We start from the raw sequence: 17,099 nt of genomic DNA, 5'->3' as shown, positions 1-17,099 counted from the left end.
TGATAAGCAGGGCAGGGATGAGCAGAACTCACACTGTGGGTGTGGAAAGGGGAAGCTGAAACAGCTCCCCAGTGACCCACGGAAGGACAGAGCCCTGCTGGGCTTCCCAGTCCGGACACCTAACAAGCAGAGCCATTAGCAAGCCTTTAATGAAGAAAACACATGCAGTAAATTTTGAGTCACAATCCGGAGGAAAAAAACCTCCTCCTCAACGACACGTTCTCCATCATTGTGGCAGCTTGTTTCTTATATTATTGCATTTCCAATTCCATGTAATTACAGATGTTGTGAAGGACTATCCATTTCCTTGTTTATACGACTTAATTGTCAGGATGCTGATAACTCAAAATGAGAAGAGTTCATTTCTAATACTTCACCAGACTGAGTTTTAAGCTTAATTCCATAACGTAATGCAAGCTTATAATTCATTAGCAGAGAGCTTTGTAGCCATGGAAACAACACAGAGAAGTTCCAGCCCAGGCCCGGGCGATGCAGCAGCTCCCACCAGCGAGGGATGCAGAAAATGAAGGAAAATGCATTTTTACTTCCGTAGCTAAAATAGTTATCGAATAAAGAAGCAAAAGAAAAATCATGCTATTCCCACTGCTGGTAAGAAAGCACAAAGGCAAACAGGATGGGTTGTGAAAATATAAATGAGGAGGGTGATAAACTCTGAGCATTAAGTATGGACTCCGCAAACCACATCTCTGGTTTGCTTTTCCCCTCACCTCTTCTTCCTCTTAAACTCGTGTCATATTTACCCTTTTGGTTAGTAACAGTAATTTTATTTAAAGGAGTTGCCTGAAAAAATCCTTGTGCCTTATGGAAAAAGGATTAAAAAATGCCTTTTTGATGAGAGCCTGACCAGGAGCACGGGAACCGCCGCTGGAGCCCATCCACACGCGGCACCGCTCCGCTCATCACGGGGGAGCAATGCAATCCCACAGAGAATTCTGGTGATTGCTAAAATGGGGTAATTCTGCCAGGTCAGCACCTTACACACCCCGATACGTGCAATATGAGGAGTGACTGCCCGTCTCCCAGCAGCAGTGCTCTGCTGCCGTCCGTGTTCTGCACTGACCCCTCGTGGCTCCTGCCTCAGAGCAGCTCTGAGCTGCAGCTCCGTGGTGTGTTCTGCAGATGTCTCACTGGCAATAAGAGAAACCTAAAGGACAACACAAGACCCCAGTGTGCCACACAGCAGCTCAACAGCGCTGCTGATCTGGGAGGCCTTAGAGCCACATACCTCACTGAAAATCGGTCATTCCACTTTTTCAGTGTGGCTGTTGCGTAGAAGTTTAAACCATATAAAGTACTGGATTAAAGTCCCACATTTGTCAGGTGTAAGATAAAGGGAACCACGTCCCCTAGAAAATGCAGACAGCGGAGTCAAACAGCTATGGGAAATGGCGGCTGCAGAAGGGATGCAACTATCCCCAGCACATGAGTTTGGGCTACACTGCCCTGGACGTGGTGTTTCTGGCCAGGAGCTGTGAAATCCAGAGAGGGAAGAGCTCCCTGTTACCCCCTTGGCACCATCAGCATGTTTCATCTGCTCAATAACGCGGCAGCCACCTGAGTCTGCTTTGTTCTCTGCCTTTATTGCCCAGCAGCATCCCTGCAGCCCCTGACTGGATGGAAAGCAATCAGCGACGCTGCTAATTGTTCAGGAATTCTTGCTAAAATGCCCCGTGGTAGTGGCAATAAAAATAGTTATATTGCTGGGTTTCTAGTCAATACTGACATAGCAAATCCCTAAGTGTCCAAAAAAACAAAAAAAAAGTTGCTTTGATATATGTTCCCACAATTTTTTTAATTTTCCAAAGTACTGCTAATTTTCAATAATAATAAAAGAAAACCACATCGGGTGTAGAATGTGCTTTGAGCATAAAACCCATTTCAATACGGACCAAAAGCGAAGTGCTGCTCTGTGTCAGCACTCAGCACACACGCACACACACACACACACACACACATGTGAAATGAAGGTGCTTTCTGCATGATCTGAAAACACAAAAAGCTGCTTTTGCTCCGTCAGTACAACTTCAAGGGGCTCTGCAAAACACTGTCACTGAGAACATTCCACGCACCACCTGTTCTGCCATGCTTGCGCATCCATGGGTTCTACCTGCAATTACAGCTGAATACCCTATTGCAAAAAAACGCACGTACTGAAACACTACCTACAAACTGCTCAAACAAAATCGTGTAACATACATTTAAACAGAAGCTTGAGGCTTCCCCGCATTAGACAGTTTCCATCAATGAAATCAAAATGTGATTTTGTTTTCAAAGAAGAGGAGGTGTAAAGGACTGAGGAGGAGTTCTCCCTCCTGTGCAGGCCTGTCTGAGATGCAGACACCGGGTAAAGGATGGAGGGTAAGGAAACAATGACTGCTGCGTGACAGCCGCCATCATCACTGCACTGGGAAATAGCTGGCAATGGCAAGTGATCTTATTCTTTGTTTTTCTGGTTCAGCACTAAAACATTGGGTAAAATCATGCTTTAGTAATAAAAACAACTTTCAAAATTTGATTTTTAAATGGAGCATTTAAAACCCTGGGTTCTAACATCCAAAGCACCCTGATCAACCTATGCTGTCGAGGAACTAGTTGAGGTGACAGTGGCTTCAGCAGCCTTAGATCCGTAAAACAGGAGTTCCAGTTTTTAATTGAAATTGTAACTTCACCGATGTACAAGACCGAAGTGTGATTTGTGCCAGTAATAAAGCAAGAAAATCCACTGGAGATGCATCACATGCAAGTTAAAAGGACAGATGCACATTGCCAATGTTGGCACACGTTGTTCCGTGAGATGGGGGTTGGTGAATGTGTGAGTTAGTTATTTTGGGTATAGGAGCCTTTGTGCACGTGGGTTATATCCCTTAGGATATAGCATATATACATACATACAGAAACACATGTCGTATATTACAGCACAATACACGCATGCTACATATCCCATACATCCACCTTTTTAAACACCCACTGAATGTGAGGACTATTTGATCCACAGAAGTGAGTTAGTTAGAGTTGCACGAGTGTATTTCAAATTAAAGATGCACCATTTCCCATCTTCCACGAGAAGGTGCCATTGCTTTAGCTAGGGCCTTGCAGAGAGAGCACTGCCGCTGCTGAGCTCCGCCGAGCCCCTGGTGTGCACACTTCCAGCCAACCTTAGTACCTTAGGGGGGACTTTGTGGCAATTTATGGAAGACGCAGACTTCCCATTTATTTTTTTTACTTTAGAAAAGCTTGAATTGGGAAACAAACGCTTAAATTGGGAAACAAAAGCTTAAATTGGGAAACAAGTGCATCCTTAAAACACGGTGAGAATGAAATTGCGTTTAATCAGCTTCGAGCATTCATAGAGAGGGTTTTGTGGAGAGAAAGATGCAGGAGAACTCTGAGGAGCAAGCTACCTTGAAGCAGCATACATGAACTTGGCAGTCCTGGAAGAGACAGGAAAGGGAGAAAACTGCCACGTTAATACAGGGCTGGCGAAGCAGAGCAACATCAGCGTTCATAGCAGATGGACACAATAAGGACGGAGCAGTGAGAAGCCAGACGTGCACACCTGTTTGCACAGAAACACTGCAATAGAGAACCCACAGCAGCAGCTGTCCCAGCAGGATGGAGCAGCGCAGGACGGGGCTCTGCGTCGCTGCTGCTCTGTGCTCACTGCAGCCCAGTGCATCCACGTGCTCCATGCACCAGGCATCCCCAATGGCCTTGAACCACTGGAACACATCCCAAACGTGCATGGGGATGCGTGAAGCTGGGGCTGCTGGCAGCAAACACACACTGCGGGCGGGTGACAGCACAAAAATATTTGAATTTTTTTGCCGTGCTTTGAGACACGCATCTAAACTTTACATAGGGATCCCCCATAACCGGCGTGACTTGCTACGAACGTGCTCCATCTTCCATCACAACACGTACACCAAGAAACCCCTCACGGAGAAAGCAGCGCCTCTCAGGAACTGGGACCGATGGATGTCATCTGGTTCAGAATTTTCACATTCCCTCCTTTCAGAGATGGTGAGTGCATGGGAAACCTCCAGATAACTGCATATGGGAATTCCCCATGCCAAATGACAGTATAGAACAGATGGAGTCATCTCACAGCATTTCTATACTGCCGCAAACTACTCTCTAATGATTAAATGTGCACGATTTAAAAATAGGAATGGGTGCCACAGCCAAAAAAAAAGCAGCTCCTCTTTTTATAGCCATAAAGAGCGTGGATTGACGTGCCAGTGAAACGTTGGCTGGCCACGATTTCAGTGCACACAGTGTCTGTTTCCTGAAAAGTAAATTTAATCTTTTCTTTTGCAGTTTGAAGAGTCAGCAGCAATGTTACTTCTCTTTTCCTCCCCGCCTTTGCTGAACTGCCTGAAGTTACAGCTATTGCCTCCACAGGGGACACGTACAAGTTACGTGTGGGAACGGCAGAGACCAACTTCTTATGTATTGCAGAAAACAAAGCTTAAAGTGACTGCGGTACAACAGCTGCGGGGCAAAAGCACAGGCATCCCCCAAAGGCTTGGGAGAAATGTCCCCTTCCCAGCCCTTATGGGGAGGTGTGCAGAGAGCAGGAGATGGAAGAAATGAACTCACCAATTAGCAAAACCTCAAGCTCCCCTACATTTTTTTTTTTAAATGAAAATCTTGCATTTAATTGGGAAACTCGCTGGGTCTGAGGAACATGCGCAGCCCGCAGGTCTGAACTCACACTGTGACGCTGAGTCCCTGCTCCTGATTAAAGGAGAGGAAGAAAATGCCCTTTTGACCCAAGGCAGTGGTGAATATCAGAAAAATGCCAGAGTAAAGCAGAAAGTGCTTGTCTTCTCCTTAATTGTAGTGCAGCCAGAAGCTGCTTGAAAAAAAGAAACCGAAAGGGAGTGCGAGAGATCTAAGAAACACAGTGCTTGCAGTGGAACAAGCTGAACTGATTCACTGATGATGTTCAGAAAGGGAACACCGACAAACACACGAGTCTTTAGCACTAGACTCAAAACAACATTGAAAATGATCAAAGGCTTTAATTGTGCCTCGAAATCTGCAGCCACGCTGTCAAACAGTGTTTAACCTTGGCTGTTATCCTGGCACAGATAAGATGGGCTACGTGGTCATTGATTCAAGCCTGCACACTTGCACTCCCCCAAGGATTGCTACAGAAGGCTGGGCAAACTGAATGCTGCCCTGTGCACTGTGGTCAGCATGCAGCTCTGGCAGCACTGGAGAGGGGCTGGGTATTTACAGCTGAACCCAATGGCCGTGCTGTTCTTCTAATTAAAATGCTAAGGCATTCAAAAAGATGTTTCCTTAAGCATTGTCATAACCGTTATGTTCAGAAGTGCTGAGATGTCACCCAAATGTCACCACTGACGGTACGCTTCCAGCTTTCAGACACAATATCTACCCTTGTCTGAACTGTTTCCTCTCTCCTTGTACCTCACCCTCCTCAGTCTGCAGAAGAACAGCACAGCTGTAGCCTGTGGACATCACCCCTCACTAACCCCAGCACACAGCAGCTCCTGTAATGACAATCTGAGACCAGCGCTGACAGCACGGGGTGCCCTGCTCCAAGGCAGCAAAAAGGCAATGGGACAGTGCTGCTGGGTAACCCGTCCAGCACTCAGATCAATCCCAGACAGGGCAGACTGGGTATTTCTTATCCAAAAAAGCACTGATGCAGTGGCACAGGCTGCTCAGGGAGGTGGGAAGGCCTTCTTCTATGGCAACCCCTCACACAGCAGCGCTGGTGGGAACGGTGAGAGCAAAATAAAACGTCCGTCATCTTACAAACATGCAAAAAATAGGGCCCTTATGTACCCTCCCCAGAGCTGCTCTAAATGAGGGCTCTGGGAGCAGGGAGCTCCCCAGTCCAACAAACTGCCTGGATCCCACCAATCACCAGAGCTGACTGCAGCGACTCGGGCTGCTCACATCACTTAATAAACACTACACTTGGGAGACATACCCACGTGTAAGGATAATAGCTACCCGGTTCTTTTTTAATTAAAAAATGAATATTGATATGAACCGCGGCAGCTGCTTTATTTTTAATAACATTTTCCGCAACGGTGCTGTGTAAAGAAGAGGAAAGACAGAATAATTAACCAGCATATTAAGCCAGTATTTTTCTATTATTCTTCTAAGGTTATATTTAAGTACCCAGAAGTGCTATATTAAGCGGCAAATTACAGGAAACAGGGCTGGAGAAAACAGAAATAACTTCCTACAATTCAAGTTTAGAATGTGCCCGTTTCTTTTCCTCAAATAAAAACTGTATTACTGCTCAAATTGCAACCGGGTGTTAGAACGGCAGGAATGGGTCATTTGAATATCGGGTGCTTTTCTTTGAATAGCAAAATACAGTAACAGGAAAGAAGTACGCAACAACTAGTAGACACTGCAGCAAAAAGCCCTGCTCGTTTGGGTTCATGCAGCCACCTGGGACCATCGCGAGTTGCCGTGGCAACCTCAGCCCGAACAATTATGGAGCAGCCACAATTATCCTGACTATGCCTGCTGAGAACCCAGCTTTGTCTGGAGACGGCCACCGACACCGCCGTTCTGGGGAGAAAACCCGCACCCAAAGGTTTAAGCCCAGTGAAAAACAGTGACAGATTTTATCCTGGCTCCCCTTCCTACAGGAGAATATTTTTGTCTCTAAGTATTAATAATGATGCATCATCCGTAAATCACTAAATACAGATTGGATCATAGTGCAAAGGGAACCAAGAGTTGATTCGTAACTTTTAGCGATAGGTGAGATCCAAAAATATGTCTATTTTTGAAAAAAACAGAAAATGCTGCACCTCTGCATAGCACACCTCAACCTCAGTGTACTGTACAACTTCATCTGGACAATACATAGGCAGCATATAACAAGAAAATCCTTATAGTAAAAACTAAAAATACATATGAGGTCACTGTACTATTCCGTTAATGAAATCGTTGTCTTCCTCAGTTCTCCTTTTCTGAACTTGCTGTCATTTGTTTGACAGAACCAAGAGCCAGGTGCTTTTTCAGCTGCTTTAGACCTGGTAGGATGGGCCACATAGAAACTCCTTTTCTTTACTTTTCAATTACAAATGCAAGTGAATAGAACGTTTTGATCTTTTTTTCCGGTATTATTATTAATTTTGCACAGCTATTTTATGGTAGGCTTACACTGAACAAATGAATCAATGTCAGGAGGTCGGGGAGGTGAAGCAGCAGAGCAATGGGTGCCTGCAGGAGGAGGTCTGGGTTGTTAAAGTGGATCCAGAAGGGCATGATGGGATTGTGGCAACAGCCGAGGCCAAATCTTAAGGATCTTTTTGAAACTGCAGACTCAGACTCAAAATGATAATAATAATCCTTAAGGTGACTTGGAAATATTTTTATTCTTCCTTAATATTTGGCAATGAAAATCTCATCCTAAGGTTTCTCTGCTCTTGTCCAGCTCAGATGTGTTAGCGCTCTTTACTCTGAAGATCTTCGTAACTCATTTTAAATGCTTTGTATTAGTAATGAGATACTTCCACAGAAATTGTTGTGATTTTGTACTCAATTTTACATCAGTGTCACTTGGCTATCAGTCACACTGCCCCATGCTGAAAAGTGGACCAAGCACCACAAACCAAGACTTTGATCAGCCAGCACTCTGAAATGACTCTTCTCCGTGAACTGGTAAATATGAAGATAGCTCTGTGTGACCTCTCTTGGTCTATGGGTATTTTTCATCCTGCCAACACCTCCACCCAGCAACATGGCTGCCAAGAGTCTTCCCACAAAGGTTCAAAGCTGATTTCAGGAGAAATATTTATTTAGAAAATGCCATTAGATCACAAAAAGAACTTCTCAGTGCTACCTATTTGTTGCTTAGCATAGGGTACTTAAAATAAAGTGATGATGTAAGCCAAGATCTTAACGATAAGAAAAACAACGTAAAAGAGCCAGCCCCACTTACGTACCATATCAGAATAGCTAATAAGTTAAAAACCACCATTCAGACATCTGCACTGTTACTTTTTATAAGCTATGACAGTAATTCCCCTTGAAACCAACTAAGAGCATTACTTGGAGGGTGCTGCTTCCCTCTGCTCCTTCTCATAGCAGTACATTTTGAGAAAGTAGTCAAACTAAAATCCTTTCACTATGCGATACCGCGTCACGTAGCCTTGGTCCAGTTACAACTACAATTTTGTTGGTACTTCAGATGTTCACATATAGCAGCATTAGGGTTAAAAACTGCCCATCATGCAGCTCCAGCATGGTGAAACACACCGTGTTTGCTGCAAACCCCTATCCCTGATTAATGCAGACCACTAAAATGGCCTCAACCTTGCTGCCTTCAGAACAGCCTCAAATGCACAGTGCTGGAACTGGACTAATTAGACTTTGAGACAGACTAATTATTTCTGAGACAGAGCTGACCCCATGTGAAGCTGCTGTTTCTGAGAGCCAGGCCGGCAGCTTTGCACGACGCAATCTCTCAGGGTTTCTACACCACTTCTCTGCAGGACGTAGATCTACCCTGACTATTCACTCTGCAACCAATGCATGTATAGGAGGCTCAAGTGAAAAAATAAAAGATTATAAATACAATATGCAAGCATACCACATATAATAACTGACATTTTACAACAGGTATTTTTAGTGACTCGTCTTTGTGCTGTTTCTGCCCCAAGAAAAAATAGGTAATTTCCATACCTACGCCACTAAAATACATGTCCACCCAATTCTGGACTCTGTATGATGCACAGAGCCACATAAGCGGTGAAATAAATTACTTTTGAAGTTATTCTTTCTAAGGAGGATAAGAGGTAAATATGATTTTGAATAGAAAATGACCTAGTGCAGTAAAATAAAATCACACCGGTCAGATCACAACTGTAAAGAAAAGAAAATGAAATGGAGATTAAAGTACTTCTCAAATGTAAAACAAAAATCATAGCTCATGCTGCAGACAAAAGTATGGGAGCTGATCCAAATGGGTTCAGAAGAAATTGAAGCACCTTTTCTCTGTTTTTCTTGAAAGCTGAACAAGTGCCGTTTTTCCTCACTCTCTTGGGTTAACCCATCTTTTATAATAACAATGTAGAACTCTGCCTGATGGTGAACATAAAAAATTGCCATTTCAGGTTGAAAGGAACAGGCTTCAGCATTTGTTTAAGCACAAAAGGTACACGAATAACTTTTTGGATAAGCTGCTAGGCTAAAGTTGGAAATGTCTGACTAGAAACAAAAGAAACCACTATTAATTGGAATTGTAAAATTCATTACTGGAATATTTAAATTCATAATGGCATATTCAGCAGGTGAGATCAGCTGAATCCAGTACAACCATCAGCAAAACACCTCCATCCTCAGACCATACCCTTCTCGTTGGGTTTAATGCACAAGTATTCTGCAGCGACATTACCGCAGTTGTCAGAAGAGCCATGTTATGTCTGTTACTTAGGAAATAACTCCTTGGCATGGCACGGTGAGACCACGCTTGTGGCCACCAACAGCTCTGCTGTGTGTGGCAGAGGGCAGGAGGATAACCATAGCAGAGAACAGAGCGGTCAGATCAATGACACTACAGCTGAAATAACCCCCTCGGCCCGACCTTCAGGAAACCCAAAGGTACTCCTGGCACAAGCAATTGAAGCTGGATTCTATGATTCCAGCAACATCAAGATAAAACTTCTAACAGTTTGGGGTTTTGGTTTTTTTTGTAAGGTTAAAAAATAAATGCAATGTAGAGTTAGGTTTAATCCTCACCTCGAACTTCTGCCGGAGCTCTGCATTTCCATCTTCGTCAGCATCTGGAATTGGAACATTATAATATTCACCTTCTTCTTGATTCAGCAGCTTGTACCTGTGGAACATTTGAGGGAAAAAAATGGTGTTTTTATACTTTTACTCCTTTTAGATATAAAATCTGAGTTAGTTGTTTATGTCTGGTTTGTATCAGTACCACTTGTACCTAACGAACAGCTTTCTAAGTTCTAAAGGAAACACAGAAACAGAATATATTTCACATAAAATTATATCTTTAATCCCAAACTATGTGTCAAATCAAGACAAGGACCTCATCCCTGTCATGCTGTGACAAGGTGTGAGAAAACCCTGAAGGGCCTTTGTCTGCAGTGCTTCTATAGCCCTAAATGATTCTCTTCAATGAGCCATACTCTTTGAGAAGGTGTGATGAGTTCTACCCATAGTTTGGCATGTAATAAGATGGCATTATATAAAATCTATTCAAATGTACTTTTAACTTGCTATACATAGCTGATATGCTTCATAATGAGTACATCATATTTGAGATAAAAATAAAATGTGTATCACAAGGCCATGAGTTTGCAGCAACTCCTGGCTCCAGCAGAAGCTTCATGAACATAACAAAAGGAAAGCTTCCTTTAATTATCCTCCATTGCTATTTATAGCCCATGTTTCCCAGTTTTAGTTGTATTTTCAGTGAATTCATAGTATGAGACACGGTAATTATGCTGAAGAAAAACACTATTTTAAAACTCTTTTCAGAAACTCTTACCATCCACTGGCTGGCATTTTCATGAGCTCTGACACCCCAAATGAAAGAGAGCCCATAAAATCATTCCTGGTTGTTCGATCCCAGTCCCAGACCTCCACAGAGAGCCGTCGATCTTTGTCTGTAGGTTTTAATTTACTGAAAAGGAGAGAAATAGCGTTCTGAATGCAAAACTCAAATGATTCAACGCATGAAAAATTGCATTAAAAGGCGTTAAACTTACAATGTGAATGACTCATTCCAGTGTGGATTCAGGGTAGAACGGAAGGTTTTTGTTTTTTGTTTACTTTCATTCTTGGGATCTGGGATAAGTTTCAGTTTAACATACGGATCTGAAAGCCCATTTGGATCCATGGGAATTAGGTTTTTTGCTTCTCGCACTGTCAATACAAAACAGAGTGCTGATTTGCATGGGGTTGCAAATCACTGTTAACAACATAATGACATCTCAAACCGAATCTAAAGAAATACGTTGAACGATAAAACAAATAAGATTAAAAACTCGCATGGTCAGACTTGGCATGGAAGAAACTAATAAAGTAAGGTTGCACCTCACGGTATTTATTAGGCTGGTAGAGAGAAATGACAGGAGATGAGAGCCATTCCCAAATGGCAAGCAGCAGCTCCTGGGCAGCTCTTTTCTGCAATGGAATGATTAAATATCCGAGCTCATCTCTATACATTTCTAAGCAGGGAGCATTTCTGTGTGCTTTTATTTACTCATCAATCTTAGGTTCCAGAACTATCAGATGAATACTATAAGGCTGATATTCAGATCAGAACAGATTTCCAAGAAGGGCTGTTTTATACAATGTGTTATTGGTACTAAATGTCCCTTGGATTCATTGCTTGTTAGCTGTCAGCTGGAATCACTGTGAGGGTCGTCACGAGACGGCACCCAAAGCACAAGCACAGGGAAGACGAGTTTAACTTTGCCTCCACAAAAATGGTAAGGTAGCTTCTGTTTTCACAATGTCAGAAGAGAGTACAAAGTGAGTTCATAGCCGTCATGTTGCTACTGATGCCCAGAGACAAGGATGGCCAGCAACCCGCCTGCGGGACATTCCCCACACGGCCACATCCCTACGTGGAACAAGGAGCAGAGGCCATGGTGGGCTATGACCACTTTTATCAGCAGCTCAGCAGTGTTCGGGGCTCTGGGTGAGGTTACTGCAGCAGCTGTGAGGCTTCACCAGGCAGCTCAGAAGTCACTACAGATGAGTGGAGTACCACAGTGGATGAGCAAGGCAGCACTTCCCCTCTATCTTGCAGAGGACCAGCATGACGCCCACGCGACATTTATGTGCACAGCATGTAAGGTTTTATTATGTGTCAATGGCATTCTGCCATCAGCTTCTGCAGAACTTCACGAGAAGGCTGGATTTCAGGCATTGTGAAACGCTGTCCCACCCAAACCAGTCGGGCTGACACGGATCGGCGTCTGTATGGGCTGCTGGGCCTGGGAAACACCCCGGACAGCATGTGTGAGGCTGCTCCTCCTTTATAGGAAACACAGAATGAGGAAAAAGGCCTTAAAACACAAAAAGAAGAGCAGCTCAAAGATGAACTTGGAAAGAAAGATGCAACATACACTAAGTCCAGGCTGCTAAAGTAGCCGTGAATGCACTCCTTATCTGGCCTATTCGCATAGTTGTCTGTGTAATTAGCACCCTTAGACATCTATTTCCAACTGGTAGCACTTTGTCTTGAGGAAATGGCATGACGATGCTTTTGCTGAATATCATTTATAAGGAATTAATGTCTTGATGGTTGGTCCATTTCTTTGAGGGCATCCTACCCTTACCAAGACAGGTCAGCTTTCCACAAGAGGGTTGGCAGGAAACAGAGGTTTCCCCTTCCCATCACAGGTGCTCTCTCTCATGTGTGGTTGAAACAAAGTTAAATGAAAAATAACTCCAAGAAAATAAATGAACTTACTGAGGCTGAATTCTGCTGCATCTGCAAGGATGACAAGCAAACTCTTGTTGCTTTACAATTATTAGCTAATTAAACTCAGCACCGAGAGGAACTTGGAAAGAAACCTAGAATACCACTTGCCAGTTTTCTGTCAAATATTGAGCACGATAATGATCTCTGCACTGAGCAAAGTAGCTGGTATGAGTTAAATCTCCTAACAACCCGTTCAGATTAGACTCTTAGCAGGGACTGAGAACACACACAGACAAACAGGGAGTGAAGAGAAGCATATGCTCAAGTTTCCAATAAATCAAGTGTGCCCAGACAGTCACCATGCCACAAGGAAAAGGGACCATCTTCCTCCTCATCGCTAACGAAGAAGAGATCATAAGTGCCTAGTCAGCAGAAAACATGGGATGTTTGATGACTTCTATTTGATGCTGTGTCACTGGTATTACGGTGGTGCCTCCAGAAGCTGTACCTAGAATTGGGATATTCACTTTTCCAGGAATAGTATAAAGACATGAGCAAATACAGCTGGTTCTTAGGTACTCATACTTTAAATAAATATCTAAATAAGACAGAGTGGGATGGCAGAGAACTGTCACTCCGTCTAAAGAGAGAAAATTCAGGCAGCATTTCAGAGTTTGGATGACAACACTTGAACTTTTTTCATGGAGTGCATGGATCAAACACAGCAAACAATACACAGTTATGGATTTATAACTTCTTGCGGTGTCAGCAAATAGATTTAGTCACAGGAATGAGCAAAGAAATGCTTCTGTCCATAAAATAAAGCAGAATTATTTGCAGCACAAGTTCACTCAGTTCCTTTTCATGAGTCACAACTACCTTTTCCTTCAATTCTCGAATGCTGATGGTAAAATGGTTTACTAATCACAGCAACTGTTGCTTGCCAATCTTTTACTCCCTACAGGCAACTTAGAGGAGCAGAAATCTCCCAGTGAAAGCAAATAGATGCTTTTGAAAGTGGTCTCGAGTCTCAAAAGGTCCTGGCTGGCAAGCTCTCTAGTGAAGTGAAAGAAGAGGGAGAACATTGTTAGCTCAAAGTTTCTGTCTTCCCGCAGTAAAGCAGTAGTGAATTATGACTACAGATGTACAACTGACCTCCCTAAATCCTGCTTTTCAGACCATTTCCACACAGTGCTTGGCCCCTAAAAGGGCTTCTCAATGTGGGACTTCTCTTTTGCTTAACCATTCCCCAGCCTAGCTAATTTTCTTTAGTACCTCTCCTGAGACCGGTGCCTGCTCATTACACCCAGTTTCCTGACTCCCCATAGATGCCATCACGATGAACGCAGGCTGTGGCGATGCCCGTGTGTCACAGGTGACTTACACACAAGAAATGCATGAGGAATTAATTTCCTCCCGAGAACAAATGAAAAATGAACTAGTGTTCCACGATGCTTCATTCCTCTGTCTTTTATTAAGACAGTCTCTCCTACTAATAAAAGCGTACCATCAACTCTAATGCTACTTAATAAGACCTGCTGTAGGTTCTCTGCTTTCATTTCCAGTTGGGAACCTCACGGGGGCAACTGTACTTTATTTTTAAAATCAGATTACCTCTATAAAAATTACCTTCCTAAAAAACACTGAGTACTGGGCAGGGCAACTACTTAATAAAACACAAGCCTTAACATGAACATTGACTATTGCTATATCAAATTGCCTGAAAAGGGGTTACTATTAAATTTCTAATTCTGACCTGTTCAAATACTTATGCAAATATGTAGCATTTTTGTTTTTTTTTTACATGCATGCAGATGGCTGTCTATGAAAAACTGATGTTTCTTTTAAATACTATGCATTTACTGTTTTTTTTTCATAATAAAGAAAATTTAATGACTGAAATGGCAAATACTCATTTGCTACAGGGGTTGGCATTTACGAAAGGCACTGCCCTCTGTGCAATCAGCACAGCAACCCTGCAGGTTCAGGGAATGCCAGAAAACACAGAAGGTATCGGTGAGGTGAAACATGACATTCTTATCTGAGATATTAAAAATGCCTCCACATGCAAGCAATTATTTGGGATCACTTTATAGGGACTTCATATAACAGCACTATACACACTATATACACATATAAATCGCCTGAACACTCATGTGTCTGCCTTTTAAAATCAGATGCAGAATGTTACGAAATTAATGCTAACAAAGAAAGACACTGTTAATGACCTAGGCAAACACAGATGGAATCATGAGAGTGTGTGTGGAGAAGTCTTTCAAGGAAATAACTGGTGAGCACCTAGTGATTTGCAACAGTTCTCCAGTTCCCTGCTCTCTTTGGGCAGAAGCTGCTCTGCCAGGTCTCCATGGCAAGCAGCATGACAGGACATTAATATGCAGTGCCATAGGGTAGCTCAGCATCAGACATTCATAAATAATTTGAAATACGTGCAGTGGGGAGTGCAGAACTCCTGGGGAGGTGACGGCTGGAGCCTGCTCTGTGCTCCCAGCCTCCAGAAATCACGGCCAGGTTTCCCCTTTTAAACCACAGAAGCATCACAGAAGAATAAAAACCCATTTTCTCTATTCTTCCAGCTCAGAAAAAAACACGCTTAGAAACCTGGGAGCTCTGGGCTGCGTGTATCTGTGCGTACTTTAATAAGGCCGATGGGGTGCGATGGCTGACAGCATCATGGCACCCTGCCCACCCCAGTACCTGCAGCTCACTGCTGCTGGGAGGGCAGCTGCTGTCAGACCCAGCTCCTGGCAGCTCTCAGTCTGGGATCCCAACAACACGGTGCCTTTTTCTATGGCACTGCACCAGGCGGGGTTATTTTCTCACAGAGGTCATTGTTTGCTCGCCATAAAAATAACTCAAAAATAAAATAACGATCGAAAGAGTGATTCAGCCACCTGCAAAACTGCTCAGAAGGAGCCCAGGTTCTGGTGGGTTGACAAGTAAGTGACAAAACTTGTAACACACACCAGGAAGGGGAAATTTCCATGTGAAACAACAGAGATTAAAAGTGGCAGAAACAGCTCTACTACGCTTAAAAGCAAAATCCCAACAGTCCATTCTATGGAAGGGTCACAAATTCAGTGATGTCAGAAAGAAAGCAATTAAGAGAGTTCCTATGACAAGAGACTTAACCAAGCTGATTTACTGCACTTGCAATAACGTATTAGTATCCAAAGCAACTCTCAAGGTAGTAGGTATAAAACGGACTGATGATATTTAAGAACTGCCACATAAATGAGCATGGAAAATGGCACTGGGGAGGTGGTGAGATTTTGTCAGAGGATATCAATACAAAACTCCTACTCCTAGTCTGCAGCACTGATGCAGAAAGGGCTGCCTGTCCACCTTTAAGCACCCACATCAGAGATCTGAAGTGCACTGTAAGTACACATGGAAGTACACCAGTATTAAATATATTTACGTACTACAGGACTAAATCATTCCCATGATTAGTTGAATTCAAAACTTGCCCGAGTGCTCCGATATTTCAGATAATCTGCCTGAACCACAGGCCAACTCCATCTGGCATCTTTCCAACAGTATTATTTACCCTATTTTATTGGGAAAACACTCAGTAACCGTGCATGTACTGAAGCCCTTTTTGGAAAGAAAAGCTACCACAGTGTCCTCCGGGCTCTTATGCAGAAGCAAACACCACTTGGTATGCACTAAGCAGTGTCCTTCCCCACGGGACAGACCTCTCCATCGCCGTTCAGCGCGTGGCACCCTCCTTCCTCCCAGTAAGGAAATGGAGCCGCCCACAGAAGGCACTGCAAGATGCCCACCGGAGTGCCACGTCTGCATCGAACAGCATGACTGTTCTGCAGGCAGTCAGGGCTGGCTACAGGAACACGAGCTCAGCAGGAACCAATTAACAGCCAAAACAGGATGCAGAGCAGAGATATGAAGGAATTCAACTGAAGGAGTTCAACACCTACAGAGACATTCTTTTGAAGAAGAATCCGGCAAAGGCTCAAACCCAAGAGCAGTTCCTGAACATCCTGGACATTTAATCCACCCCCTTCCCGAATCTAAAGGCAGTGCTATCATGTTTGGCAGCTCTGGGATCTGCAGACATTTTGCCAGTAAATGTTTCAGAAATGATGCTGTACAAGGAAATACATTACAGTGAGTTAGAAATTTGGGGCTAGCAATGTTCGTGAACCAACCGAAAACCACTAATTTGTTTTGCAGTTAAACATGCACAAAAGCTTCAGCTTGTCTGGACACAGCATATATAAATACATTTGTATAGTATCACTTTTTTTTTAAAGTTTACTTTCAGGGAAATTCACTTATATTTAAAGAAAATTTTGGAAACCTCGGAAATGCCAACCCTAAGAATGTAACATAGAGAACATAGCTTCAACCATAAGAACAAAACAGCACCTTGATGTGCTTACTACAAGATTGGCATAAACATTCTTCTTGTTGTCCAGAAACCTTCTTCAATTTTGGATGGAAGTATCTCTAAGCACACAAATAACAGCATTTGTCAAGTGCTCTCACACCACAAAGTGAAGGCACCTTTCTCCTTATGACAGCCTCTTGGACAAATTCACCTCTCCTACGCAACAGGAAGCTATCTGAAAAGTTAGCTACAATTAAGTACCACTTGGGATCTATTCTAATCTGTTCTAACTAAATTTGATCATGCCTC

The 17,099-nt window shown here is 43.3% G+C and overlaps 1 protein-coding gene across 2 annotated transcripts in view; it reads right to left on the bottom strand.

Annotated features, from left to right (window-relative positions):
• PRKCA (protein kinase C alpha) overlaps window positions 1-17,099 on the bottom strand; it is a 121,518-nt gene that overhangs the window by 23,359 nt on the left and 81,060 nt on the right. For both annotated transcript variants that reach the window (XM_021414667.1, XM_021414668.1), the window contains exons 6-8: window positions 10,755-10,911; window positions 10,535-10,669; window positions 9,763-9,859 (exon numbers count right to left, since the gene is read on the bottom strand). In XM_021414667.1, the coding sequence (XP_021270342.1) occupies window positions 9,763-9,859; window positions 10,535-10,669; window positions 10,755-10,911 (389 nt within the window). The remainder of the gene's footprint in view (window positions 1-9,762; window positions 9,860-10,534; window positions 10,670-10,754; window positions 10,912-17,099) is intronic.

This window comes from Numida meleagris, chromosome 17 (assembly GCF_002078875.1).
Source record: "Numida meleagris isolate 19003 breed g44 Domestic line chromosome 17, NumMel1.0, whole genome shotgun sequence".
Classification (NCBI taxonomy): domain Eukaryota; kingdom Metazoa; phylum Chordata; class Aves; order Galliformes; family Numididae; genus Numida; species Numida meleagris.
This window is presented reverse-complemented; position numbering and strand designations above follow the sequence as displayed.